Here is a 26,494-nt window from a genome sequence, read left to right as displayed (position 1 = left end):
AGAAAGTGCTTTAGATGCAAGTTATGCTGGACTCCGCAGGCTCGAATTGGAGAGTGCCGATTATGGATTGCATCAATCTGCAAAGGACTACGCAGGGGAAAGGAAGTTACAGCTACAGGACAGCACGAGGATAGCTTAAATTCTTCATGTTCATCTTCAGACCTCATCTTTATCTCTATCCGCTATGATGGCAAGCTCGCTAGGAGACTGCTCTCGTTCTTGTTGGTAGGGTGGTTCTCGTCACATCGTCTTCCTCCAGCCCCGTGACGTGTCGGTCGTGTCGTCCTGTTTCTCTTCCTGTTACATCATCTCCTGTTCCTCTACAGCACAACGTCGTGCATTGACATCTGGCCTGCTGCGCCGTGCCGTGGCTTGACTTGCCCGCAGACTCGCCGAATCATTCGTCGGCTCCAATCGCCTGACGCCCGTCTTCGTTCTCGTCTTCGCTCATTCGGGGGTGTAAAGTGGCCAGTGTCTGTGCGGGCAGGACCTGTGACCTTGCGATCAACCAGAACCTCGACCGTGTAGCTTCGCGCTCGATCGTAATGGCGAACCGTAGCGTCGGGGTCAGATATGGTACATATCAAAAGACTTGGCCAGGCGCTTTGGCTATTGCGTAGTGAGGGACGACTTGGGTCTTCTCATCTCATCTTGTATCGGTTCACCCTCGTAGCAGCAAGTGTGCGCTGACCATTCTCAGTGTGTCCGGCGGGCGACCGCTTCCCACACATCATTCAATGAGGTGACGATGGTCTGCATAATATCGTCCTGGATCTCTTGCACGACTGCTCTCATCTGAGCCTCTCAAGGATACCTACTCCTTGTAATCCTGCTCCTTCTGATGCTGTGCTCTACTCCAGAAATCCAGACTGGCAATGACGTCTTCACCGTTTTCATCTTCGTAGGCATACAATATCTGGTTCAAAGTTAGCATTTGCTCATTGAATCCGAGTTGATGTAGAACTCACCTCTCTCGTACTGCTATGCAGCATGCGAATATTCTTTCCGGTCATAACATGAATCAATTCGCTCGTTTCCAAATGCCTTATCTCGATGAAGCTTGGCTCAAAGGCCAGAATATAAGGGTAGTTCAACGCGAAAGCCTGAGGCGTGCCCTCCCACTGAATCTTCCAGTCCTGTCTTGCGCGCCACCCATTACGATTCACGAAGAAGGAAAAGTCCGAGTAGTTGAGTAAGAACTCGCCATTCAGACGCTCTATGTGAATGGGCTTGACATTCTCCTTTCGTGTCACAAAGTCGAGTGATGTATCGGCTTGATCGAGCAGTGACTGGCGTTCGGTCGTCTCAAGAGACACGACTTCAAAGCCGCGAGCGCATCCGACGCAGAGAGTGGAGCGTAGGTAGTGGACGGAGGAGGATTCGGCCGGGATATAGAATTCTTTGAATGGCTTGAGGGCATCTTGACCACCAGCAAACATGCGGCCAATACCAGTTCTGTTGTTTCTTCTGGCCACGTCTTCTGTCGGTTCAAACACTTTAATAGTAGTAGAGAGTGCCGATGTCTTGACTGAGCAAACCAGATGGCGGCCAAGGCCTATGCCTGCTTTGAAGAAATTGGCGTGACCTTGGATCTTTCGTGGTCTGGTGGCGAGCGGATTCTGATTCTGAAGGTCCAATGCGTCGAATGGATATGAGAGAAGAGATTTGTTGGCGAGCACTAAAAGTAGTCTGTACTCTTCGAGTGTGTCGATCTGTGATACTTGTGTAGCGTCCAGTATCCTCCTTGGCTTCACAGTTTTTTCCTTCGGCCACCTATCAGCAATGTAGATACCGTTGTCGGTACCGTAGATAAGCTTGCGCCCACCGTCAGTTGGTACCAGACAGTTGACTCGATTTTGTGACGAGAAGAAAGCTTCGCACAGAATAGTCTTCGTGTAGAAGTTGCTACTTCTCTCGCGCAGCTTGGTCTGTTGTGCTTCAACCTGTTCAATAAACTTCCTACGTTGAATGTTGGATGAGGCGTAAAGTTGCAGTTCATATGCGCCTTTGCCGAGATGCCTGAACGTGACTGGGTGAACATCTTTTGCCCCTGCAGGAGTTGTAGTCCTTACTGGCAGAAGACTGGACGAAGGTCGCTTTGCTATTCCCAACCTCGGTATCACCTGGTCCATCTCTGCAATGAGAAGAAGCTCCAGAGGTATTGGCTTCCTGTACACTCGAAGTTCTTCACGCTTGTTGATGGTCTTGACACGGCACATCAAGACTGCGTGGTCAAAGAGATAGACTTGCACTTCAGCGTTGTCCGTTGGAGTCTTCTTGAAGCTCATCTTGGTCAAGATCGCCCGATTTTCTTCTGTCAATTTGAGATCGGTATATTCTCCGGGGTTCCATTTGAGCTGCTGGTTGAGTTGAATGAGATTGAAATGGTTCTCAGCTTTGCCAGTCTCGGCGTTGACGCGGCCCAAGAAGTCCTTGATCAGTGCTATAGCTTTCGGAATATCCTTCTTGTCGGGGTCGCCGTCCTTGGTATATTTGAAGACACCATCCAGCAAAAGAGGATACCTTGCCAGACGTGTCGTGGGCTTCGTCAAGTATCCGTTCAATTCCAGCTTCCTCGACTCTTTGAGTCTCTCGGTCTCGTCGACGAACCTAGAAAATGCAGGATTCGATCCTTTCTCCTTCTCAAACTCGTACTTGCCGTACATCTGATTCGCACCGTACTTGATGAACGGATCAAACAGGGGTACCCACTTCAAAAAGATGTCGCCAATGCTGTGCACGACATAGTGCTCCTTTTGTCGTTTTGACAGTTCTTCTGAAAGCTTCCCGTTAACTCCCAGCACCTCCAAAGCATTCCCGAACACCGTGCGCACAAATTTCTCTCGCTTTTCCTCCTTGATGGGTGATAGCATTCCAGGCGCAGAGGCTCGAAGTGGTCGGATCCAGAAATCGCGAAGATACTCGAGATCTTTGACGAAGTCCCGTTCCGTATACATAAGCTCGAAGATGATTTCTTGCCGTTTCTTCTCCTTCTCGTCCACTTTGTCCGACACATCCTTTGGAACGTTGGTGATCCACAACTTGATGTCGTCTTGATCTCCATCATGCAAACTTCCTTTGGAGGATTGGTGCCGTAGACCTGGCTCAGGCTTCATGTTCAGCCGAGCTTGTTGTTCTAGTCTTCTCGGGCACGCTATCGAATAGCATAGGTTATCTTTTGTACATGTCGGGGAGTAGCATTCGGTGAGCAACGTGAATACACCATTGACGTCTGCAGCCGTCGCAGTCTCACCCATGGTCTCACGGAATTGGTAAACCTCGCCTGGAGCATCCCGAAGACGATGTTCATAAGTCACATCGTGAAAGAATTTTTGCGCGTCTAATGCTCGGCCTAGAAGAAGTGCCAGATTGCGATCCGTCGTTTTGATGATATATGCTATCAGATCCACAGCTTCCGCACCCGTGAAAGAATTTTTGTAGGAGAAATCGTCTTTGCTGCGCTCGCCCAACCCAATTCTTTCTTGAAAAGCCTGTGCTACCCTTGACAACAAGGCCGGATAGACTAAAGGTGAGCGCCTCTGAACGACCGTCTGAGTTGTTGAATTGCTCGATGAGTGCTGGGGCTGAGAAGGTCTGTTTCTCAAACTGTCTGTTCTGCTGTTGACCAAAGTCGACTCGGTTGATCCAACTGAGTGGCCGCTAGCCGCGGAGACGGCTCTTGCAGGTATATTTCCCTCGCTCGGCCGCCTAGTCTTGACAGGGTATTTATTCTGTAGATTCGCCATGGTCGCGGAGGTGAAGGTCGCACTCCTTTCGGCAGCAAAGGGGTCACTCTCAGATTCTCGCCGGCGTCCGGGCACAATCCTCCCACTAGTCAATTGTGTATGGTCTCGGTCGGTCGTGTAGTTGCCCATTGTCATAGCTCTTTCATCACCCATGCGCTGAGGTATCTGCCTGCCTTGAGCTGTCATGGCAGAGGGACCTTGGGCGCCTTGATATTGCTGCTGTCGACTAAAGCCAGCGGTACCAGGTTGGAAGCCTGGGGGTGGAGGGCGATACATTGGAGTCTGGCCGGCCATAGATCGTGACCTGTAAGGGTCGTTGTTGAGAGCAGGAGGAGGGACTCGGTTCGGGCCAGGCTTTTGTTGAAAAGGCGGCATTTGTCCCATGCCTCTCGGGTCCATCCTCTGCGGTGGTGGATAACCTCTTCTGTCCTGGAAGACAGGTGGGGCGTTGTTGGCAGGTGGTCGCGAAGCAGGATAGCCATTAGCCTGCGGCAAGCCGGAAGCTGGACCGTACCCATTGGGTGCAGCTCTTGGATAACCATCAGCCATCTGTCTGGGGGGCTGGCGTTCGCGTTGTGGTGACAAGCCATTCGGGGACTGTATAGTCAGACTGGGCGCTCGTTCGGAGAGGTAATCTTGTGTTTGCGAGGTCATGGTTTGCGACCGTGGTGGCGGCGGGCCGCCGAAGACGTTGGTGAAAGCAGCATCCCTTCCTGCGCCATAACTTGCTGCCCTAGGTCCTCCGCCATATTGACGATTGTCTTGCATGCCGTAATCTGCCATTCTCAGCAAAGAGGTGGCTAGACCCGGATCTTCGGATTAGTTGGAAATGTTGTTCAACTCGGGTAGGTTCTCGATGGATGTCCGAGCAGTTGCTGTTCCTACGCACAGTGCCGTCTCATCGAAGCTGCTTGTGTAGGTCTCACACCCGCATTGGCGATCTGTCGAGTGGATCCAGATGGGAAACGTATTGCGCAGTCCTGCTCGCTCTTTCCAACCTGTCACTATCAGGCGAGGAGTACTTCGGTTGGTAGCGTTGATGTCGGGTCTGGCGGTGAGAATGAGATGATCGGTGCTGGTCAGACAAATGTTGAGTCGGGAACAGGGTAGAATCGAGGACAATGTTGAGGTGGTTGTCGTCAACTGGTCATACTGCTAGAGGGTCAAGCCGGCATAGAGGGTGACAACCGTGATATTGGCGCACAGAGGTATCAACACATGCAAGTGAATCAAAGATAGGAGGAATAATACCAAATGCAGGGAAGGATATGGTGGTTGGTTGACTAGATCGAAGCTTGCCAAAGATCGCATGTGAGAAGATGCTTGTGCTTGGTGGTCTGCAGTGGTCGATTGTACTCGTGCCGTTCCTTCCTTGTCATTGGCTAGAACTGCCTGCGCACCTGCCGTCCTAGTACTCGCCTAAGTTGCCAAGTTGGATAGTCGATGCAGGCCTGCTTGCTGCCACTACGAATGATATCAAGATCATTCTCACTCGAGGTCTTCACATCCGCTTCTATCTCACACAACACTCCCCACGCCTGACCGGTCTGCTCTACCTGTGTTCGACGAATCGCCCGACGGATTACCTTCTCTACTATATCTACAACTCCAACCGGCACGATGGCAAGCACACTGGCGGATCCGGCCAGTGAGCTGTCTCCCAACTTCGCACCCTTCTTCGGCATGGTGGGTTGAAAAGAGCTTCGGAAGTGGTAACAATGGTCTGACATATTCGCAGATGGGAATCGCAGCTGCTATGATCTTCGGATGTGAGTCTAGAGAAGGATCGGGAGGCTAATGCACGTGCTAAGTCATGGAACAGGTCTCGGTGCAGCATATGGTACCGCGAAATCAGGCATCGGCATTGCAGGTGTTGGTACCTACCGACCTGATCTCATCATGAAAGTGAGTCGAAGAGCGTTGAGACAGGCAAGAGCAGGGACTAACCAGGCCGGCAGTCGCTCATCCCAGTCGTCATGTCCGGTATCATCGCCGTCTACGCTCTCGTTATTGCTGTGCTCATCGCTGGGGACATGGCGCCGCCACCCGAAAAAACATACAGCTTGTTCACTGGCTTCATGCATCTCGCTGCCGGTCTCAGCGTTGGTCTCTCAGGTCTAGCAGCTGGATATGCAATCGGAATAGTGGGCGACATGGGTGTGAGATGTTACATGCAGCAGTCAAGGATATTCGTGGGCATGGTCCTGATACTTATCTTCGGAGAAGTACTGGGTCTCTACGGGCTGATCGTGGGGCTGATCTTGAATTCTAAGAGTCAAGCATAATCGGGCACTTAAAGGTGCCACGGTTGTGAGGCGGCTGGTGTACGACCAATAGCAGCAGAAATAGAATGTTTGCATATATCGCAGCAATGACAAAAGCGATTCACTATAACACGGGACACCTCGTCCTGCGTTCATCGAACCACTAACAAGCAACCTACGGCGGCACGAATTTGGTGGACTATGACAGCCGCTACCACCGGTGACCATATACGACAGCTGTTCTTCAGGCGCCGGGACCTGTCCGACCTTGAATCCTCACACTGACGACGCATGTGGCTTAGGTCTCCGCCGCCTTTCGTGGTTGAGGAGGCAATCTGGATCAGAGCGAACATAGAGGCCATCAAACTGACCTTCGGCTTCGTCCACCACTTTCTACTATGCAAGCATGTGTAGTAAGTCAGGATGTGTTGTTCAGAACAGTAACCATCATCGCAGCACAGTGTTGTCGACCCAGAGAGGCACGAGACAGAAAGAAGAGAGAGCAACCACAAAAAAAGTCTACTAGTTCTATCTAAAGTTCAGCTTCCACGAACTCGTAAAATCTGCCGAACGGAATTCCAAACTGTTACACACTTTACAAGCCCCCAAAATCAACCACTAACACTACTCCCAAGCACCCCCTTAGTACTCACAACATCCCCACCCCCCACCGTCCCCTCCCCCCTCCTCTCACAAGCAACCCTACAAGCAACCGCCAAACTCTTAAACGCACTCTCCGCCCGATGGTGATTATTAAACCCATACTCACACTTAACATGCAACGTCACGCTCGCCGCCTGCGCAAAGCTCTCAAGACCATGCACGATCATCTCCGTGCTTAGATCGCCGATTTTCTCCCGCGTGAAACCGAGGTTAATCACCGCGTAGGGACGGTTCGACAGGTCGATGACGGACCAACTGACGGCTTCGTCGAGGGGTGCGTCGCCCCGGCCAAATCGCACGACTGATTTGCGGTCGCCGAGGCATTTATTGAATGCTGTGCCGAGTGCGAGGAAGACGTCTTCGGTTGTGTGGTGGTCGTCGATGATTAGATCGCCGCGGGCCCTGATAGCTAGTGACCAGCCGGCGTGCTTGGAGAGAGCGTGGAGCATGTGGTCTAGGAAGCCCACGCCGGTGTCAATGGCTATCTGCTGGGTTGATGTAATCTGTGTTGCATGGTGGGAAGCCGGTAGTGGAACGGCGAGGTCAGGGTGTTTTGTTGATTTCTGGAAATTTGAGTCGAAGTGCTCTGATGGTTCGAAGGGTGCTAGGGCGCCGCCGTCAATTGACATTGAGATTTGGATTTTTGTCTCGTTGGTTATGCGGGACAGGGCACATGTGCGGCGGGACATGGCTGGGGATGATTGTGGTGGGGATGTTGAGCCCATTTTGGCTTCGGAGCTGGGTTGGTTGTATTCGCAGTGTATGTATCTCGGAATTGGATCGTCGTAGATAATGAAGGAGGTGTTGTTCATGGCTATTGACATGAGCTGTGTCGAGATTCGCGAAACATAAAATATGAAGCTAAAACGGTACCTGCATGCTATGGCTGCATCCACGTACCAAGTCCGCACTTTCTCACTTGCCGTAGCCATCAGAGCTCCACCAGCGCGACTGCACCTCAGTTCCGAGTGACCGTAGGCTTTCGCAGACTTGACCGCTCCTCTGTCGGCCACTTATGTGACGGAGCCAACTCACAATGCCGATCAACCCATCATACCTTGCGCAGAAGACGCGGACTTGTACGAGCCCCAAACATAGCAGGAAAGGAAAGAGCAGCAACAACTGACAATTCAACAGCTGCCAATTGGACCGATGCGAAGCGACGAGTGATCAGGTCCTACCGGGAGTGGCTGCGGGCGGTATGTCAAGGAACAGGTGCAGGCGGATCAAGTCTCAAGGGCTGACGCTCGGCTAGGGTCCAGAAATACAACAAATGTACTCTCTGAACATGCCAGTCTCTAAGATCCGGACGAAAGTACGACAGGAATATGAAAAGCACAGATTTGTCAATCAGCTGAAAGCGGTGGACGTATTGCTCATGCAGAGTCATATGGAGTTTCAGGTCCGTGGTTGCATCAGAGTGCGAGAGTGCCAGCAGGAGCAGTTATACTGATACGAGGCACGCAGGAAACGATGAACTACTGGAAGCAATTGACACATATCATGAAGTACTTCAGATCAGAAGAAGACCCGACTGCGAAATTACCGAGGAACTTCATGTCCGGGTTCTTGGAGGTGAGTTGTGCGAATCAATATCAGAGAAGATTGAGCCACTGACTGGGTATACAGGGTCGAAACTGATCGCCAACCTTCGATTTTCTTACGGCGTTGTCTATACATAGCTTTCATGAATCGAAGAAAGAATGACCACAACCAGATCCTTGACGCCGTCGCTAAACTAGACATCATGATTCGAATTTGCAGCAACGACAGCAATAGGACGAAAGGTTACTGTTTGCTAGCCATGAACTCGTCTCTGGCTGCAGTGAACTTGTCTGTCACCACATCGCATGCCTCGATCATATCCTCGAGGCCCTTTCTGAGAGCATCGAAAGCAGTTGTCTGGGTATCTTCTATGAAGAAGTCAGTCGCAGTGGTCCAGAATGGCGGCAAGCGCAACAGTCACTAAATAAACGCACTTACCCCAAGTTTGAATTCTAATGTGCATTTTCGTTTCGCTAGGATGAGGTATTGTGTACCCACAAAATTCAACATCGGGGTTCTTATTGATGAAGTATCGCAACGAGTTTCCGAGCGTGTGGTCTTCTTTCTCGATCTGGAACGAGGCCGCATGTGATGTTTGTCCAGGTAACTACACAGTCAGTATGAACCGGCCGCGTATATGTCAAAGACGTACTATGACCAGTTTATCGAGGCCGCCTAGTAGAAGGTCTTGCTCGTCGCCAGATTCTTCGTTCGCTTCGCCGTTCGCCATGTCCGTATCTCGCTCTGCGCTGTTCGACATGTTCGCGATCTGAGCACGACTTAAAGTTTCGCGAATGTCTGAGTGCTGGTTAATGGTTGCGGGACGATATCAGAACTTTGCTCGTACTTTTTGTTTCGCATCTGCAGTGATCGTTCAAGAAAACTAGGCTTCCAGGCATCAATAAACAATCTCCAATCGGAGCTCTCAAAAGTGATGCAACTGCAGAAGTTGCCGAAAGTGAAGTCAAAATCGCAGAAAAGCACTTTTTGCCCGCCGAAGGTGAACAACATTTGTAATCGATGTATCACCCCCGCCGTGCCCCTAAGTAACCGTCGACTTCCTCCTCATATTGCTTGACCAGCCCACACCGAAGTGTGCCGCTTATAGTACTCCCCACAACCATGTCAGCACCCCGCGGAGCACAAATAGCAGCACGTCTGCTCCGCCGCGGCCGCAACAGCACTTTCAACCACAGCAAATGCACGCCTCGACAACAGCGACTCCTATGGCACAATAGACCTATCGAGCTTTCGACACGCTCAATAACTACCCAGACACCTAGAAAAGCTCAAGCAGCAACTGCAGAAGCCCCGGAAGAACCACCATGGCAGCCGTCCAACGCGCCCATGTCCTTTCCCTGCCTCGATGCTCAAGAGCAGAAAACAGAAGCACTACAGCGGAGATCAAGCGAGAGCGGACCTGAGCCGTCGTATACATCCGGTGCACATGAGATCTTTCACTCGGTGGAACCGTTTCTTACCGATTGGGGTGGCAGTTTGAAGGAGTTCGACATAGCATACGAGACATGGGGTACGCCCGACAGTGACAAGAGTAACGTTATACTTCTACATACCGGTCTCTCAGCATCGAGTCACGCACATTCTACGTCTAGCAATCCGAAACCTGGATGGTGGGAGAAATTTATTGGGCCTGGAGCACCGCTGGATACGGATAAATACTTCGTTATATGCACGAACGTCATTGGGGGATGTTACGGCTCGACTGGCCCTAGTAGTATTGATGCCACAGATGGGAAGCGGTATGCCACGCGCTTTCCGATCCTGACTATGGACGATATGGTTCGGGCCCAGGCACGACTACTCGATGGGCTGGGCATAAGTAAGCTGTACGCTAGCGTCGGCGCAAGTATGGGTGGGATGCAGAGTCTTGCGTTCGGCGTTCACTTCCCTGATCGTGTCGGTCGTATCGCGAGTATCTCGGGCTGCGCAAGGTCTCATCCATATTCCATTGCTATGCGACATACGCAGCGGCAGGCGTTGATGATGGATCCGAAGTGGAACCGTGGATTCTACTACGACTCTGTGCCACCACATATGGGCATGAAACTCGCGCGTGAGATCGCGACAGTAACGTACAGGAGTGGTCCCGAATGGGAGAATAGGTTCGGAAGACGGCGTGCAGACCCAAGTAGAGTACCGGCTTTGTGTCCGGACTTCTTGATTGAGACATACCTTGATCACGCGGGTGAGAAGTTCAGTCTGGAATATGATCCTAATTCGTTGCTGTACATCAGCAAGGCGATGGATATGTTTGATCTGGGCGCTGAGCATCAAGCGGGCATGAGACAAAGGCGGAAGCAGAACCAGGATCGACTCTCGAAGCAACAGGCTATGCCGGCCAGCGATGATCTGAGCTGTAGTTTGACTCTCCCAAGCGAGAAGTACCAGGAGAAAGAGAGCGTTGCGCCTATGGATGAAGTTGTGGCCGGTGTTGTGGCGTCGGGACCGCCGCAAGATCTGGTCAAGGGAATGATGGGGTTGAAGAGCCATCCCACGTTAGTAATGGGTGTGGCGAGTGACATTCTCTTCCCAGCTTGGCAGCAGAGGGAGATTGCTGAGACATTGAAGGCCACGGGCAACAGAGCAGTGACACATGTTGAACTTGGTGAGGATCTTAGTCTGTTTGGACATGATACCTTCTTACTTGACTTGAAGCATATAGGAGGGAACCTCGGGCAGTTCTTGAGCTGAGGAAGAGCTTCAGTTAGACAATGCCAGGTCTGACATTATTCCCGTCACCATTGTCAGCCCTTTCTACAATGCACAAATCTTTCCGTGGTAATGCTAGTCACCTCGAACTCAAGTTGATTTCCATGTCACGTGATGTCGTACATTTTCCTCTTCAAGCGACGACTGCCTGTCCCTGAACTTTTCGTGGTGCAATATACAGTACCATATCTGATCTCGGACTTAGATAGTGTGCGTAGACTCTGGGTTACACATGATAGCAGCTCTAGCGAATGTGATGTCGCTCTAGTTCTGCGCACAAGGTAGGAAAATTTACTGCTGTATAGTTGTGCTTCCTGCGAGTATAGTAACTTCTGCTTCCCGAAAGCCTTGTTAGTTCTCATTCAGCTGAACTCAAGCAAGCCTGAGATCGCGTCTTAGTACACTGTGTACGCTTGATATCGTCGTCATGGACGAGGACGCGTTGCGCGACTACCTACCGACCTCTTTTGGTGGGTCAAACACCGAAAATGATCTCGAGGCACAGATGGAGAAGGCGCGGAGGCCGGGTTTCGAGAAGAAGGATAAGCAGAGCAAATCCGACGAAGACGATGAAGACACCGAGGATGCTGACTCGGTTGATTCTGACGACGACGAAGATGACGAGTTTCCAGTATCCCACGAACTGGTATTCAAGACGCACGACAGAGCTGTCACATCCATAACTCTAGATACAGCTGGAGCTAGGATGATCACAGGCTCGACAGATTGCAATCTCAAATTCCACGACTTTGCATCGATGGCACCAAATACAATTCGTGCTTTCAAAACAGTTGACCCTACGGCTACCAAGACCTCAGCTAATACAGAGACACATCCCATACATACAGTCAAGTTCAACCCTAGCACTGGAAGCCAGGTACTAGTGGTCAGTGCCACAGTTCAAGCACGAATCTTGTCACGAGATGGCGAGACTGAGTATGAAACGGTGAAGGGCGACATGTATCTGCGTGATATGAATATGACGAAAGGTCATGTCAGTGAGATCACGTCTGGGACTTGGCATCCGACAAATTGGGAACAATTTGTGACGGCAGGTACAGATAGCACGTTGAGGATCTGGGACATCAATTTGAGGACGAAGCAGAAAGATATCATTGTGCACAAATCAAAACAAGCAGGCGCCGCTGGTCGAAGTCGGATGACTACGGTCGCATGGGGTCTCGAGCCGGAAGGAAATAAGAGCATGCTTGTATCGACAGCACTGGATGGCTCATTACTCATGTGGCCTGGCGAAGGTCCATATCACCGACCGATTGCAGAAGTCAGGGATGCGCACAAGCCTGATACCTGGACCAGCGGAATAGACATCAGCTCCGATGGTCGATTAATAGTCACGAGAGGCGGAGACGATATGATCAAGATCTGGGATATTCGCAAGCTCAAAACGCCAATCAACAGGACGTCTCATCCTTCAACAGCTCAGCAGTATCCAACATCAAACATCATTTTTGCTCCAAATTCGACAGCTATCTTGACAGGCTCCGCAGACGGGTCACTGCATATTCTCAATCCAGCCACCCTAAAGCCAGAGCTCATCACACCAGTGACGCCATCTATTCCATTGATCACAGTTCAGTGGCATCCAAAGCTCAATCAAATCATCACCGGCTCAGCCAACGCCGAGACACACATCCTCTTCAACCCCACAACCTCCACAAAAGGCGCAGTTTCGATTCTTTCACGCCTCCCAAAACGCCGGCACATCGACGACGACGCGTCCCTAACAACAGACTACGACAACCTAGGTGTATCAGGCGATGCAATTCTCAACCCCGGCACAACATCCGAAGCACTTCAAACCTCAACTTATGCCTCGCGCCACCCCACAATCGGCCTCACCGCGTCAGGAAAATCTCGAGATCCAAGACGACCGCATATGCCCGCGCAGACACCGTTTGCTAAGTCTGCGCCGAGCGAAGAGCATATCAAGGAGCGGGTTGCATTCAGTGACATGAGGACTGAGGATCCAAGGGAAGCATTGTTGAAGTACGCTGATAAGGCGAAGAATGATCCGATGTTCACGAAAGCTTGGAGCAAGACGCAGCCGAAGACTGTGTATGCTGAGCTGAGTGATGAGGAGGATGGTGGTGCTAGGAAGAAGCAGAAGACTTGAAGGAGGGCAATCGACGAGAAGAACTTGACTCGACATGTCTGGTCATCAATGCGCGACCTGATACTAGGCTACGGGCAAGCCTTACTGTCACGCCCGGTCCCGTGACATCCGCTCATATTCCAGCAGCCCAACGTCTCCGCCTCTCCGCCAGGCTTCGTGTGCCTTTCTCCGGTTACAATCTGCCTCCTCTCTACTCACCACCCAGTCGCCTTGCTCATTCCTATACGCTATATACCCTTTCTTCTTATAATCCGCGATGTGGGCCTTGGCCTCATCTGATATCCCTTCTCCCTTTCTAGAATGCCCTGGTCCTGGCACTGGCAGTGTCCCAGTATTTCTGCCGTGCTCGGCCATGAAGGCGGCTTGCTGGGCTTTGCTGGTGAGTTGGGCATATTGTTGGCCCAAGTCTGTATCTCGAGGGAGAACGTAGAGAATGCGAGTATTTGGGTCCTGGAAGGCGTGGATGCGCTCACGAGGAGCAGGAGTGCTCTCGCTCGAGACCGAAATTGGGTTGGTCGAAGAGGTCATCTTGCTGGGTGCTAGAAGTTGCTACTAATGCAAGTTGTGGGGCTGATATCCGCAGAGCCTCATACACACTGGCACAACCCAGTTTCCTTCCGCAAAGCTCAAAACACGGATCCAGCCAGCTATCGCCTCTACGCTTGACAGCCTGAATCAGGCACCTAGAACACCGTTAGAACAACCATAACGGCCCGATGGAAGTCGACACCTCCACACGCGGGGAAATCTGATTGTTTTGCATCATGCAGATAAAGCAGCGCTGCACTTGCGACCCCAATCAGGCCGCGGTGCCAGATTCATACTGCATGAAATCCTAGTCACTCTCTGCCGGCACATCCAAGCAAAGATGAGTTTCTTTCAGTGTTGTACGGTCCTTTTCCTAATCACACTCTCCGTGGCCTTCGACTATTTTGAGATCGGCCTATAAACGCCACACCAGACCACGTCTCAAGGACAATCCCATTAACAAGAATACAGCACCTCTTCAGCCAAGATGACCGACGCAGCAAACGCCCTCCGCACCAAACAGAAACCGCTGAAAGACAAATACCGCTCCGACCCATCCAGCGCACTCGTCACACTAACCTCAACCGGCTCTCTAGACGCAGGCCTAACCTGCAGTCTCAGCGCTGCCTCCGCCGCCAAGAAGGTCGCAGGCCTCCATCCCGCCGCGGGGGGCTCCGGCTTCGATGCAACCGGCGAGTTATGTTCCGGCGATATGTTGCTCGAATCTCTCGTCGCGTGTTTCGGTGTCACCATTCGCGCCGTTGCGACAAGCATGGGGATCCCGATTGAGGGCGGGAGTGTAACGTGTCAAGGGGATCTGGATTTCAGAGGGACGATGGGGATCAAAGGGCAGGACGGGGAGGCTGTGCCAGTGGGGTTTAAGAGTGTGAGGTTGGTTGTTAGGCTTGAGGTTGGGGAGGAACATAAGGGGAATGTGGATAAACTGATCAGTTTGAGTGAGAGGTATTGTGTTGTCTTGCAGACTATTCGGCAGGGTGTGGACGTTAAGACGGAGGTTGAACATGTTGGGATTGGTGGGGAGACGAATGGTGCTGGGGAGGGAGGCGAGCAGACTTTGGATAACGATGAGGTTATCAAGTTGCAGTGAGCCGGTCGGGTAGCTTGCTGTTTCCCAAACCCAAAGTCTAGTTGACGGCCAGGTCGCTAGCTTGTAGGCAAGCCTTTGCACATTGATATGAGGCGCTCTCTATATCGACATGAATGCATGTACACGTTTCAGAACAGAACCATCGGAGGTACGGGTAGGCGAGACGTCGCGCTTATGCTGGCACCTCCATGGTCTATCAGTTGACCGGTTCTGTTCACAGCCTCGACAGCTCGTGGTATCATGCTGCGCGCACATCCGAACTGCGGAATTACGAGAAGCATGATCTACACCGAGTGCACCGAGCTTTCATCCAATCAGGCCCTCTTCTTGACGGCAGCACCGAGAAAAGCGCTTCCGGTGATCATGCAACCCATGCCGTCATCATAGCAGGGATGGTAAAAGCTTGGCAACAGCGATCTCCGCTTCTCGCGTGTCCGCCACTTACGTAGCGCCTTGGTCGGCATCTCACTTCCTTCTTGATCATCGACCGATGCTCTACGAACCACAATCCTTTCTACAGCGGCAGATCAACACAAGCATCACCCCGCAAAGTCATGTTGCAGTTGTTTTGCAGCTTCACGCGAGTTAGGACATTCAACGGTTAAGATGAGCAAGCACGACCGAGCTGACATTGTTCTCAGACGCGGAAAAGTTCCAATCGCATTGTCTCCTGCCGTAGCAGAGGCGAGCGTTGTTTCCATATGGAGAACTCATAGCCCCATTTCATAACGAGCTTCAGTCGTAGCGTGCATATGGCACGAACGGCTTCGGGCTTGCCAAGCTGTTTTCTCAATGGCGGGCCGTACTTTACATTCTCACATCCGCATCGTCCACTTGCCATCACTTTTGCTCAAAGTCTTGTCTTCGGGAGCCTCAGTCCCATCTGAACCTTCTCTTCCTCCTCCTCCGCTGTTTGATACTCAAAGTGGCTTTCCTCAACAGCTTCCTACCTGACGCTCTTAACGATAGCTACCTCTATGAGCCCGTGAGCGTCTGAGCGATCATCATTTACTCCGCCAGCAGCAGTCATACCAGCCATGGACACCCACGACTACGGCTCGCCGAAACCCACGAAGTCCCGGTCCCCTCAAACATCCGGTTCAAGCGACGACGATACAATCTTTGCCCACAAGGAACAACCAAACACCTACCCACACGACATGCACCGCTCACCGCACGACCTCGCCCATACACACGACGACCCTCAGCCAGGCCTGGACAGAATGGACACCTACCAAACCTACGACGAAGGCACCGGCACAGTCGACAACAGAAAACAAATTGATCAAGCCAAGATCGACTACCAGCATCACAAGCACCTCTGGTGGTACCGCATCCGGTATACCATGAGAGACGCCTTTGCCGAATTCTGCGGAACGATGATCATGATTATCTTTGGAGATGGCTCCGTAGCACAAGTCACATTAAGCGCGAATCCGGCGCTGCCCACATCAAGCCAGAATAAAGGTGACTATCAAAGTATAAGTTGGGGATGGGGTATCGGTGTTATGCTGGGTGTATACGTCTGCGGCTGCAGCGGTGGGCATTTGTGAGTATCACTGGTTCCGGACCATATCCATCCATACTAATGGCCTTACCAGAAATCCCGCAGTCACAATGGCAAACTGCATTTTCAGAGGCTTCCCCTGGTGGAAGTGGCCCATCTACGCTTGCGCCCAAGTGACAGGCTGCTTCTGCGGCGCCGCCATAATCTACGGCAACTATAAATCCGCCATTGACGCATACGAGGGCTATGGTGTGCGCACAGTGCCGGGCTACAGCGACACGGCAACAGCAGGTGTATTCAATACTTATCCGCAGCCGTTCCTTACAAAGACCGGCCAGGTGTTCTCTGAGATTATCGCGAGTGCGGTACTGATTCTTGTTATTTTTGCGTTGAAGGATGAGCGGAATTTGGGAGCGGGGAACCTGGTGCCGCTGATGTTGTTCTTTTTGATTTTTGGAATTGGTGCTACTTTGGGTTGGGAGACTGGATATGCTATTAATCTTGCTCGAGATTTTGGTAAGTTGACCGAACTTGGATGGTGCTGGTAAGCCGTGCAACAAGCTGACGATGTCTAGGTCCGAGACTATTCACTTACTTTATTGGCTATGGAAACGAGGTCTGGAGTGCAGGAGACTATTACTTTTGGGTACGTCCTACATTGTCGGCAACTACATGCACGATATACTGACTGAGCTCTTCAGGTACCAATGGTCTGTCCCTTCATTGGCTGCACATTCGGTGGCTTCATATACGATGTGCTCATCTATACCGGCAAGAGTCCAATCAACACTCCATGGCTGGGTATTAAGGCATTGCTCATACCGGACAAAGAAGGCCTTGTCAAGGCAGTCAAGGAAGGAGATCCGGAGAGGGCTGCCTAAATAGTGTGTACACAATATTGAAACAAAATCAATGTACGATTTATCGAAGAATCTTAGGGGCACTTACGACGACGAAGCTCGCTACGACGCATTTCGATTTCAGCCGCAGGAACACAGGCTTCGAACCTACTCCAGGACCAGAAAGATGACCATGTGGAAATCCATTCCTAACTCCCCACGACACACGACCGAGTTCGACTTCATGCCCCTGCCAATTCTGAATCGTCCCACATACAACTCTCTTTCATCCCACCGTGCCTGCAAGTCAATTTTTCAGGCCGTACCTTCTTCGTGGCCTAGGTACACACACCACTTCATCGCCAACCGCGCTTCCTTAGAAATCCAGCACTAACAAGAGTTAGACACTGTCAGTACTAGGTCTTGTTTGATGCCCGGCTGTGACAGAACCAGCGGCGTAGCATAAAGCAGGTGATTTCTTGACCGCTCGACCAAGCACTTCATCTTCTCAACGCATACAAACGTGCTTCTCGTCAACGAGCGACATTTGACCGACGGTGCCTAGGGGTGATGGTACTGGAAATACGACTGACTGTATAGAGTACCTATGTTATCGCCCCTTCCGCTCGGGAAACACGAGCACTTCATTAGATAACACCCAAAAACAAAATAATGTACCTCGAACTCGAATCCGGGACTTCTTCATCAATGATGATCATAATTCATGTCATTCATGGTATATACAAAACACAACGCTACATATATCCTCCCCCACCACCGCCACCGCCCCCGGGCCTCGAGTTCTGATTCCGCGGCGGCAACGGCGGCATACCCACACCCACATTCCCACCAAATTGCTGACCCTGCCCATATGTTCTATGTGCATACTGCATATCCTCTATATCCCTCCTCGTCACCATAGGCATAGGCAGATCAGGTGACTGTCCCGCTGGACTCGTTGCTGATAATGGTGTCGTTCCTGCTGGTCTGAGAACGCCTGGGTGCTGCGATGTCGGTATCGGTACCTGTAGCGAGGGCGGCAGTGCTGGAGGAAGTGGTTGCCCAGGCCGTGATATGGGGCGGGAGAAATTGTGATTTTGGTTTTGCGTTTGGTTGTAGTTCTGCGTCTCGTGATATCGCGCGTTATATGGTGTCGACTGCTGCTGTTGCTGCTGCCCTGAATGCAACGGTACAGTCTGAAACTGATCCACCCTTGGATCTGTCCTCCTCATCTGCGTATCCTGAAAGTATTCTTTTGCTTCGACTTCTGTCCAGGGGGATGTACTGCTGCTATCGCTTTCCCTCGTCGCGAATGGATTGAGTTGGGTATGTGACTGTGCCGGTACCTGCGCAGCATATAGTAACCCCGAGCCTTCCTCTGGGTTTACTGGTCGAGCTGGTATCTTCGCGCCTACAGCACCCGTATACGCCGTCGATGCCTCAAAAACACTCATCTTCTGCGCTTGGCCGTCAACATCCGCAACAGTGATGTAACTAGCATCCTGCGTGCGATGTTTCCTATCTCTGAAGAGCCACTTCGCAGAGCGGCCAGTCGCCTTGATTAGGTCCCAGGGATTGAAGGCGTCGAACAGGGCTTTTATTCCTAGTGGTCCGCCGTGGTAGCGCGGCGTTTCAGTCTCCTTGAGATGCCCATAGGTATCCTGGTGCTGTTTTGAGCCGATTACATATGGTCTGTATGAGAAAGACCAGAGGTGAAAGATACTGAAAAGTGCCATTTCAATGCAGAGGAGCATAGATGGGATACCAACCTTGATATCTGGTGTTTGGATCTTGTTGCTTGCGTGGATGGCGCCTGAGCTGGTGAGGAACGAGATGAGGATTGTCTGCCAGAAACTGAGGAAGATGACTAGTTTGATGGCTAGGACTTTTAGAATGGGTTTATGCTGGGATATGTCGGCGCGGATTTGAACGTAGAATTGGATGATGCAGTACATTGTTATTGTAACGGCGACGCCCTCGATTACCATGACCCAGATGTGGGAGAAGGCGGGGTTCAGTGACTCGAGGCAATACCGGTTGAAGTATTGTGTTACGACTGCGGTGATGGTCATTGCGACTCTTACGAAGCAGTACTGGAAGACTGCGACCCAGATTACGTTGAACCAGGTCAGACCACTCCGTGGTGTTCTCAACCAGCCGTGTTCTCCTCCGGCGCATTTCTGGAACCATCTCATAGGCCATATCCATCCTTTCGGCTTGATCTTCCTGAAGTATTCTTTCTGATGGTGGAGATCGGGCGCGATGTATGCGCACATCAAGCTGAAGAAGGAGGCTATGGCGAAGGCTTCGTAGCAGTCTCGGAGGACTTCATAGTAGACGCTGTGGGTGTAGAAGACGATGGAGAGGAAGGAGACCAGCGCGTAGACTGGGACCATGAAGAGGATGCGTAGTATGTGTCGCTGTTCTATCGGTCGGGAGTAGCGTATTGTGTGCATGAACATAAGGAAGAGGGAGATCACTAATGCGATTATGGCGAAGATGGCGGACATAGCGATGCTAAGTTTGTGGAAGCTGAAGTCATGGCTGTCGAAGAGTGGTGTTTCTTTGATTTCGAGGTCTTCCAACGTTGAGTTGCATTGCGGCCAGCCCATCATGGGCGTATCGGAACTGTGAGTGTTGTTATGGTAGTTCCGTTATTGATGCCGTGATCGCATGGCTTCGACGAGATAAGGTACAGAGTAACAGGCTCGGCGAGAAGGGTGGTAGCAAGAAGTTCTTGTCCCTTTCGTGTCGTTCAATTGTGCTTATGCGACTCTGACTCGGGACAGACGGCGCAGCTGAGGTCAGTCATGTACTTCAGGCCAAAATCGGCAACGTCCAAAAATACGATTGAAGGCAAGTCGGCAGGGTCTCGCCGCACAAGAGGACAAAGGAAAGGCCAGTCAAAGAAAGGTTAGAACGCGACAGAGACGTGGCTGTGAGAAATGTTAAACAGTGGTGCAACATGCGACTGGAGCATACTGGGTACTCATTGGAGCACAGCTTGATCAATCACAGTTAGCAATTCAAAGCTTTCGTCTAACGTCGATCATTTGATGAGGTGGTCTTTACACGAGTTGCATCCAGCAGGATGCTGCGAGAGGTAGGTACCTTGCGCCTACGGGAGACAACGTTGCAGTCAGTAAAGGAAGAAGAAAGCTCGATTTCATCATTTGTTCCTGTCAAGACTTGAAGCCACGAAATCTTAGCTTGCTTAGGGATGCTTGTGTTGCACATGCTAACCAGGATGACGGAGCTTGGCGCTTCCGTTTCATGCAGCAGATCACCAAAACCTGGGGCAAATTGTGGCTATAAATTTGTGCCTCGAGTCATCCATACACCGTACTCGTAGGATGCTTTGGCTGTGTAAACACCCTCCCAACCAGGCTGAAAACGACAATGGGGTCATCAACATCACCTCCTTCCACCGCCACGATATGAATCTCCGCCAAAGTACCCTCTACCACCTCCTCTACCTCTAAACCCTCCCCTCCCACGCCCACCAACACCAACAAGTCTATCCATTCCACGCTTTCCATGTCCAAACTCTGGCCCATTGTCAACCCACTCCTCTCTTCCGCTATCCTTCTCAAAGGTATACCGCTTCATGCCTGGATCACCTGACACGCCTCTATCCGAGTACAGATCTCTGATCATGTCTGTTCTCTCGTCTATCACGCTCTGAGGTTGAAGTTTGTAGTATAGTTTTGGTTTAGCCTGTGTAGACTCGAATAGATCGTCTAGACCCTTGAAGCCGATCCCTTCATCTCGTGGCTTCTGCGGTGTAGGAACTGGCTGTCGCGCTGGCGAAGATCGTCGACGGTCATGAGGTGATTGTGGGACGATAGCGGCTCGATCAGGATGGATACCCGATGCGATTGCCGTGGGGCGTGTAGTATCAGCCGAGTAGGATGCCTGTCGCTGTGAAATCGAGGATCTCTGGTTGGCCGCAGTACTGACGCTCGGTCGTTGAGGTCTGGACATGTCGACTTCTTGGAAGACTGCCTCAACACCATCGTCTGTCTGGTTGTAGACTACCTCGAGTTTTGCACTGCTGTTTCGTCCCAGCGCACGACTGCCACCTGTCTCTTGCTCTACCCACTTCTCGACGTTCTCATCGGGCACAAAGTCGACAAATAATGGATCTCGTTGAGGTTCGTCGGGGAAACGAGATTGGTGCATGGCTGCTCGTACTCGTGAAGCAGCCGAGATGCTGGTGAAGGTGATGAAGGCGTGCGATCGGATGTTATTGACGTTGAAGAATTTGACAGGGTTCTCGTCGGCTGCGAGGGATGACGAGCCTTGGGCGATGGCAACAATGTGGGAGCGTAGAGTTTGGATGTTCAAAGGTCGCTTGAAGTTGCGCATGTACAGGGACCGTGTCGCTGCGTGCATCGCTGGCTCGACTGTGTCGTCTTTGTCCATGGATTCTTCTCGTGCACGGGCCACAACTTTTCTTTCTGCTTGTTCCTGCTTCACTTCTTCAACTTCACCTGGCTCTTCTTTTGCAGTAGTCTCCTCTTCGGCTTCTTCTGTTGTAGTCTCTCCCGGAATGTCCGCTGCTGCTGCAGTCACGGTCGGAGGCTTGGGCGACTTCGGCGACGGCGAGCGCGATGCTCTCTTTGTAACTATTGCTTCGCCACCTGCGGCTTTAGCCTTCTTCTGAACCTCCTCTGCATCAGGTGGAGGGGTTACACTTCGTCTCTTGCGCTTTCGTGATTCCTCTGCGCTTGATGATGATGTCGATTCTTCAGCGAGCTGTGTTTGCTTTGTGGGATCTGATTTTGCGATCGGTGTAGGTGCGCTTTCTTCTTGCGCTTCTTCGAGTTTCTCCTCTGCATCATCCATCGTAGTATCCTCACCCTTGTTCTCGACTCCATACTGCGCATCGTGGTTGGCATCGAGCTGTTCAGGTTCAGGCTCAGATAGCGGCATATCGTTTTGCTTCACGTCTTGAGCTTCTTCAGCTGTGTCTGCCATTGGTACATCTTCATGAGCTTCGACTTCTACTTCTACCGCCAGACCCTGACCGTCTTCGACCTTGAGCGCTTCAGGGCGGTCGTCGGGCAGTCCGCTATCTGCTTCAACTGCCAGTGGAATCTCCTCTGTCGCATCTTGCTTCTCGTCATCTTCGCTGTTGCCATCGGTCGCGCCAGCCTGCTGATCGACTTGCGCTTCTTCTACTTTCTCTGCTTCTGTCGGTTCTGCCGATTCTTCTGACTTCTCATCTTTCGCGACTTCCTCGAAAGCGCCGTTGGTCTTCTCAGCTACGCTCTCTTCAGCTGGAGCCGCGTCTTGTGAGGATGATTCATACTCAGCGAGCTTGTCAATGTATTGCTGCTTTAGCTTCAACCCAGTGATTGATATCTGTCGAGACTTGCATTCCTCCTTCAACTCTGCCACCTTGTATTTGTCCCATTCCGTCATTTTTGACGAGGTCGGCGGGCCGTTGATTGTGCTCAATCAAGACAGGGAAGGGTGTTGTATATTGTAAGACCTATGGGTGCATGCTTTTGTGAATAAAGTATGTGGTGAACCGAATTGCAGTCTTCCCAAAAGTTTACAAACATGCGAGCAGCAGAAAGGGAGCATGACGTCGAAATTTATACACTCCGCAAACAATAAATTGTGAAGCATAACACAAACACGCAGTAAACTACTACGAACCGCAACAGCTACTGAGACCTGTGCTTAGTGATCTCAGGTCAAAGATCGTTCAGGTCTGATCATGAGAATTCATTTCTAGGAATACCCTCAGGCTCTAATTCTGCTTATCACACCCAATCCTGCCCAATAACTCCTTCCGATCCGCAGCGCTCAAAACATTGATACCAGAGGAAGAACTATTTCCATCCTTCCTCCTCGACGTTTTGTGAGCAGGGCTTTGACCTGACCGTGCCTTGACATACTCTGTCGACAGCGCCTCTTTCTCCACGACAGGCTTCGATTCTGCGCTTGTATGAATTTTATCCATAGTGTCCTCAGGTGTGGTGGTTTCTTCCTCTTCCTCGTCCTCATCATCCGACCTCGAGTCATCCGCACCTTGCCCAGTAAGCACCTTATAAGCGACCCTGAGAATCATCGTGAACCACATGCATAATATGACTTGTAGTGCAAGCAACATAGTCAAGAAACCCCATTTAATGTTTTCGTTCCAACAGACCATACCCACCGGATTCCTGAACGGCCACGTCAGATGCTCCCAATCGTTGGGTGTCGGGAACGGCCCCTCAAGCTGTTCTGTGCTCCCTTTGTAGCAGCCATAGCGAATCTCCTGTGGAATATGGGCGTACACTGACCAACAAACCCACATGAACAGGACGTGTCGAGTAATGAACCATGTAACCATAAAGACGCCGAACATGATATCGCACGAAAGCTGGAAATGAAGGTATTTGAGCAGCTTGGCGGCCGGAAGAATGATGTCGACAAGATCCATCAGACACAGAATGACAGTGCCGACCTTGCTGTGATGGTAACCGTATGAGCAAAAAATGAGTAGGCAGGTGACAACGTGATGCGTGAACATTTGCGCATAGTCCTTTCGCCGCTCTTCAATGTTGACCACCACAATTTGCTGCAACCAGAAGGCAAACTGCACCAGGTAGTACCACTTGGAAAGGCCATCCATCTCGCGGATAGGCCAATCCTGCCAGAGTGCTCGCAGGTTTAGCCAGTAGTCCGAGTGATACATAATGTACATGCCTGTGCTCCAAGTCACGGCAGGGTATAGCAGAATCCATGCCTGTTCCGCGAACCGAATCTTAGCCTTCTTCTTGTTGATGCCACAGGTTGCAGCGAAAGGAGCCAAAACGTATTCCATAACCATGCATCTTAGGCCCGTAAAAACAACGATCCAGTAGAGCACGAAGAAGATGTCGTCCCAGCCTAGCGCAAATTTCTGAGTCGTGGGGTTGAAGTAGGATATGCGGAAGAACTTTTGCGTGTGATGTCTGGCATGAGGGAAGAAAACGTGGGAGCAGAAGAGGAGGCCCAGGATATTCAGGGATATACCTGCACAGGACGTTAGAACGAGGTCTCCGGTGTACAAGAGTAGGTCTTACTGATCTGATGTTCCACAACCCATGTGCAAGCCAGGGCAATGCTGCTCTTTTCTCTGCCCTTGCCCCGCCATCTAGGCATGGCTGTCTTCTGTGAGGGCGACTCGCTGTGTTTCCGGTGTTCGAGGTGTGCATTGGGGACCTGTAACTTTTCCTGGTCTTGTAATCTGTTGTCCATACTGGAGGCCATACTGTAGAGGCCAGAATTGTTCGAGTCCTCAATGCATGCAGGAAACGTATAATTGGGGTTTCAGGACAAAGTGGTAGAATGGGAACAGAGAGGGATGCGGCCGGCGCAGTCAGGATTCGGATGGTGGGCTAAACGAAGGTCTTTCAGCAGAACATCTGCTTGAGGTTCGGGTGAGTCAATGCTCGATGCGATAGGTGACCATAGTGCTACGAGAGAATAGTACTCGCTCATCGACGGTAAGCTGACATTTTTTGTTATCTGACCTTGAAGAGCGGTGTGGATCGCTCTTTCCAACTTGGAGGGAACTTGGCGTGTCCCTGCAGATCATTATTGCGGGCTTCCCGCACCACGCCACCACTCACCACAAAGCTGGACCTGCATCAACTAAGGGCGGTCTTTTGTAGCGCGTTTACTGGACGAGAAATTTGAACATCGCTTCGAAGAACGACGTTCGCAAATTATCGTTGAAAGTGTGCATGACTCTCAAGCAAGCGTAAAATCTGAACGTATCGAGAGATTAGTCGACTCGAAGACAGGGATTTTCTCTCTGCGCTCAGCCCATGCAACGTCCCCTGGAGCATATAAAGCCCTCTACGTGGAGCATGATGTAACCCTCACCTTCATCGTTGTTCTGTGGTCACCCTTGGCCAGTCCCGATGTCAAGTCTATTCAGAAACCCGTAGTATGGGATCGCCTAGGGCCATAAGCCATGTGGCCCCTGGCAATGCTTCCACAATTTCACTGTGCCGTCTTCGCTACCAGAGGCGAGTACCTTTCCATCAGGTGCAAATGCCATAGTCCAAACAGGGCCATGGTGTCCTTTCTGAACATCGAGCTCCTTCTCCGTCTCGTAATCGTAAACACGGACCCAGAAATCTTTGTGACCTCCTGTGACGAATCGACCAGCTTTCGGGTTGACCGCCACACTAGCGATTTCGTAGTCAAATTTGGTGCTCTTCATCAAGTCTCCCGGACGGTTTGCGTCGAAGAAATACACAGTATCACCGGTTGCTGCGCTAAGTACGGCGTGATTTGGATCTCCTGCCATGTTTGTGCTCAGCTCACATGACATGATGTCTCGATCGGTACTGAAACCCCGGATCATGCGTTGAGCCCTGAGATCCCACCAACGAATCGTCTTATCCTCGGCTGCAGTGGTGATAATATTGTAGTCGACGTTCCAGACGACAGATCTGATGCTTGCAGTATGAGCACCGGCACCAATTTCCATGCCTTGGAGATTACTCGAAGGCGATGCTGCACCACCATCCGGAGAGGGTATACCGCCGATGCCTTGCGATAGATCGAAGATGCGGAGTTTCTTCTCCAATCCACCAGTTGCAAGAAATTGAGGCTTCATCTGAATTGGAAAGGCTACAGATTTGACGATGTGATTGTGATTGAGCACGTGCAAGCACTCGCCAGTCGAAGGGTCCCAGATTCGTGCTGTGAAGTCGGCACTACCCGTGGCAGCCAGAGCGCCATCAGAAGAAAGTCTCGAAGACCAGACAGCGCCCTTATGGCCGATGAATGTGCCGATCCAGTCTCCAGTGACTCCGTCGCGAAGCATAGGGTTGTTGTCCTTGCATGCTGATATGAGATATGAGTCGGACTCATCAACGAGATGAGAGAAGTGAAGATGTGTGACTGGTCGAGAATGACCATGGGCAGTCAAGGGCATCGCCCGTGGGATCTCTACAAAGTGGTTAGTCAGCAACTCTTTCTATACGTATGTCGTGCGTGCATACCAGTAGCCATGACAGATCGGTTCTGCTTCGAAGCTTTGAGAGACAATTAATTAGGTGGGTTGATTTGATGCGAGGTCATCTGTCAGTTTGGTTTTGAGGAGGTAGCTTTCGCAAACAAGCAAGCCAACGAAGTCCTTGGGATATTGCTGTAAACAGAATATGATGATTCAAAGCCTCATCAGGTATTGGTTTCCGGTCATATATAGGGTATCTTAAGTCGTAAAGTCGTAAGTCATAACAGTCGTGATGTGGTTGAGCATATGAAGGACGCGATAAGCATGACAAGAGAGAGATAGATTGGAAAGAGAAAGGAATGCGTCTCTTTGTATCGAGACGTTGGTAAATCCGTGAAATTGCACGGTGCGAGGTGAGCAAGATTTGGAGAGCCGACACATGGCAAGGCTTGTCTAGCAGCCTCGTCCTCGGTTACT

The 26,494-nt window shown here is 51.2% G+C and overlaps 15 protein-coding genes across 15 annotated transcripts; 7 read left to right on the top strand and 8 right to left on the bottom strand.

Annotated features, from left to right (window-relative positions):
• Positions 1-814: 814 nt before the first annotated feature.
• Positions 815-4,648, bottom strand: ROM2 (RHO1 GDP-GTP exchange protein 2; the record flags this gene model as incomplete). Its single annotated transcript, XM_064870466.1, has 3 exons — positions 815-916; positions 969-4,558; positions 4,636-4,648. 3 exons carry the CDS (start codon positions 4,646-4,648, stop codon positions 815-817), a joined length of 3,705 nt encoding a protein of 1,234 aa, XP_064732919.1.
• Positions 4,649-5,366: 718 nt separating this feature from the next.
• On the top strand, positions 5,367-6,031 carry VMA11 (v-type proton ATPase 16 kDa proteolipid subunit 2; the record flags this gene model as incomplete). The annotated part of the gene is made up of 4 exons (XM_064870465.1): positions 5,367-5,432; positions 5,485-5,515; positions 5,569-5,651; positions 5,705-6,031. The coding sequence occupies 4 exons, from the start codon at positions 5,367-5,369 to the stop codon at positions 6,029-6,031; spliced, it is 507 nt and encodes a 168-aa protein (XP_064732918.1).
• A 590-nt stretch (positions 6,032-6,621) lies between these two features.
• On the bottom strand, positions 6,622-7,485 carry HIS3 (imidazoleglycerol-phosphate dehydratase; the record flags this gene model as incomplete). Its single annotated transcript, XM_064870464.1, has 1 exon — positions 6,622-7,485. One exon carries the CDS (start codon positions 7,483-7,485, stop codon positions 6,622-6,624), a length of 864 nt encoding a protein of 287 aa, XP_064732917.1.
• A 224-nt stretch (positions 7,486-7,709) lies between these two features.
• Positions 7,710-8,314, top strand: NdufA6 (ndufa6 NADH-ubiquinone oxidoreductase subunit; the record flags this gene model as incomplete). The annotated part of the gene is made up of 5 exons (XM_064870463.1): positions 7,710-7,752; positions 7,811-7,872; positions 7,929-8,075; positions 8,141-8,248; positions 8,303-8,314. 5 exons carry the CDS (start codon positions 7,710-7,712, stop codon positions 8,312-8,314), a joined length of 372 nt encoding a protein of 123 aa, XP_064732916.1.
• A 147-nt stretch (positions 8,315-8,461) lies between these two features.
• Positions 8,462-8,978, bottom strand: RPC19 (RNA polymerase subunit AC19; the record flags this gene model as incomplete). The annotated part of the gene is made up of 3 exons (XM_064870462.1): positions 8,462-8,586; positions 8,657-8,825; positions 8,871-8,978. The coding sequence occupies 3 exons, from the start codon at positions 8,976-8,978 to the stop codon at positions 8,462-8,464; spliced, it is 402 nt and encodes a 133-aa protein (XP_064732915.1).
• A 362-nt stretch (positions 8,979-9,340) lies between these two features.
• cys2 (Serine O-succinyltransferase) lies at positions 9,341-10,930 on the top strand (the record flags this gene model as incomplete). The annotated part of the gene is made up of 1 exon (XM_064870461.1): positions 9,341-10,930. One exon carries the CDS (start codon positions 9,341-9,343, stop codon positions 10,928-10,930), a length of 1,590 nt encoding a protein of 529 aa, XP_064732914.1.
• A 445-nt stretch (positions 10,931-11,375) lies between these two features.
• PMZ80_002024 (uncharacterized protein) lies at positions 11,376-13,082 on the top strand (the record flags this gene model as incomplete). The annotated part of the gene is made up of 1 exon (XM_064870460.1): positions 11,376-13,082. The coding sequence occupies one exon, from the start codon at positions 11,376-11,378 to the stop codon at positions 13,080-13,082; it is 1,707 nt and encodes a 568-aa protein (XP_064732913.1).
• An 87-nt stretch (positions 13,083-13,169) lies between these two features.
• On the bottom strand, positions 13,170-13,610 carry PMZ80_002023 (uncharacterized protein; the record flags this gene model as incomplete). The annotated part of the gene is made up of 1 exon (XM_064870459.1): positions 13,170-13,610. One exon carries the CDS (start codon positions 13,608-13,610, stop codon positions 13,170-13,172), a length of 441 nt encoding a protein of 146 aa, XP_064732912.1.
• Positions 13,611-14,097: 487 nt separating this feature from the next.
• Positions 14,098-14,718, top strand: PMZ80_002022 (uncharacterized protein; the record flags this gene model as incomplete). The annotated part of the gene is made up of 1 exon (XM_064870458.1): positions 14,098-14,718. One exon carries the CDS (start codon positions 14,098-14,100, stop codon positions 14,716-14,718), a length of 621 nt encoding a protein of 206 aa, XP_064732911.1.
• Positions 14,719-15,755: 1,037 nt separating this feature from the next.
• FPS1_2 (glycerol channel) lies at positions 15,756-16,271 on the top strand (the record flags this gene model as incomplete). Its single annotated transcript, XM_064870457.1, has 1 exon — positions 15,756-16,271. One exon carries the CDS (start codon positions 15,756-15,758, stop codon positions 16,269-16,271), a length of 516 nt encoding a protein of 171 aa, XP_064732910.1.
• Positions 16,272-16,335: 64 nt separating this feature from the next.
• Positions 16,336-17,106, top strand: FPS1_1 (glycerol channel; the record flags this gene model as incomplete). Its single annotated transcript, XM_064870456.1, has 3 exons — positions 16,336-16,741; positions 16,801-16,871; positions 16,927-17,106. 3 exons carry the CDS (start codon positions 16,336-16,338, stop codon positions 17,104-17,106), a joined length of 657 nt encoding a protein of 218 aa, XP_064732909.1.
• Positions 17,107-17,819: 713 nt separating this feature from the next.
• Positions 17,820-19,676, bottom strand: PMZ80_002019 (uncharacterized protein; the record flags this gene model as incomplete). The annotated part of the gene is made up of 1 exon (XM_064870455.1): positions 17,820-19,676. One exon carries the CDS (start codon positions 19,674-19,676, stop codon positions 17,820-17,822), a length of 1,857 nt encoding a protein of 618 aa, XP_064732908.1.
• Positions 19,677-20,478: 802 nt separating this feature from the next.
• On the bottom strand, positions 20,479-22,491 carry PMZ80_002018 (uncharacterized protein; the record flags this gene model as incomplete). The annotated part of the gene is made up of 1 exon (XM_064870454.1): positions 20,479-22,491. The coding sequence occupies one exon, from the start codon at positions 22,489-22,491 to the stop codon at positions 20,479-20,481; it is 2,013 nt and encodes a 670-aa protein (XP_064732907.1).
• A 334-nt stretch (positions 22,492-22,825) lies between these two features.
• Positions 22,826-24,315, bottom strand: lag1 (Sphingosine N-acyltransferase lag1; the record flags this gene model as incomplete). Its single annotated transcript, XM_064870453.1, has 2 exons — positions 22,826-24,078; positions 24,129-24,315. 2 exons carry the CDS (start codon positions 24,313-24,315, stop codon positions 22,826-22,828), a joined length of 1,440 nt encoding a protein of 479 aa, XP_064732906.1.
• Positions 24,316-25,009: 694 nt separating this feature from the next.
• Positions 25,010-26,073, bottom strand: PMZ80_002016 (uncharacterized protein; the record flags this gene model as incomplete). Its single annotated transcript, XM_064870452.1, has 2 exons — positions 25,010-26,010; positions 26,064-26,073. 2 exons carry the CDS (start codon positions 26,071-26,073, stop codon positions 25,010-25,012), a joined length of 1,011 nt encoding a protein of 336 aa, XP_064732905.1.
• Between the last annotated feature and the right edge of the window lie 421 nt (positions 26,074-26,494).

The sequence above is a fragment of the Knufia obscura genome, assembly GCF_036327395.1.
Source record: "Knufia obscura strain CCFEE 5817 isolate CBS 148926 chromosome Unknown scaffold_2, whole genome shotgun sequence".
NCBI classification, from domain to species: domain Eukaryota; kingdom Fungi; phylum Ascomycota; class Eurotiomycetes; order Chaetothyriales; family Trichomeriaceae; genus Knufia; species Knufia obscura.
Note: the sequence above shows the minus strand (reverse complement) of the source record. Positions and strands in the feature narration are given on the sequence as shown.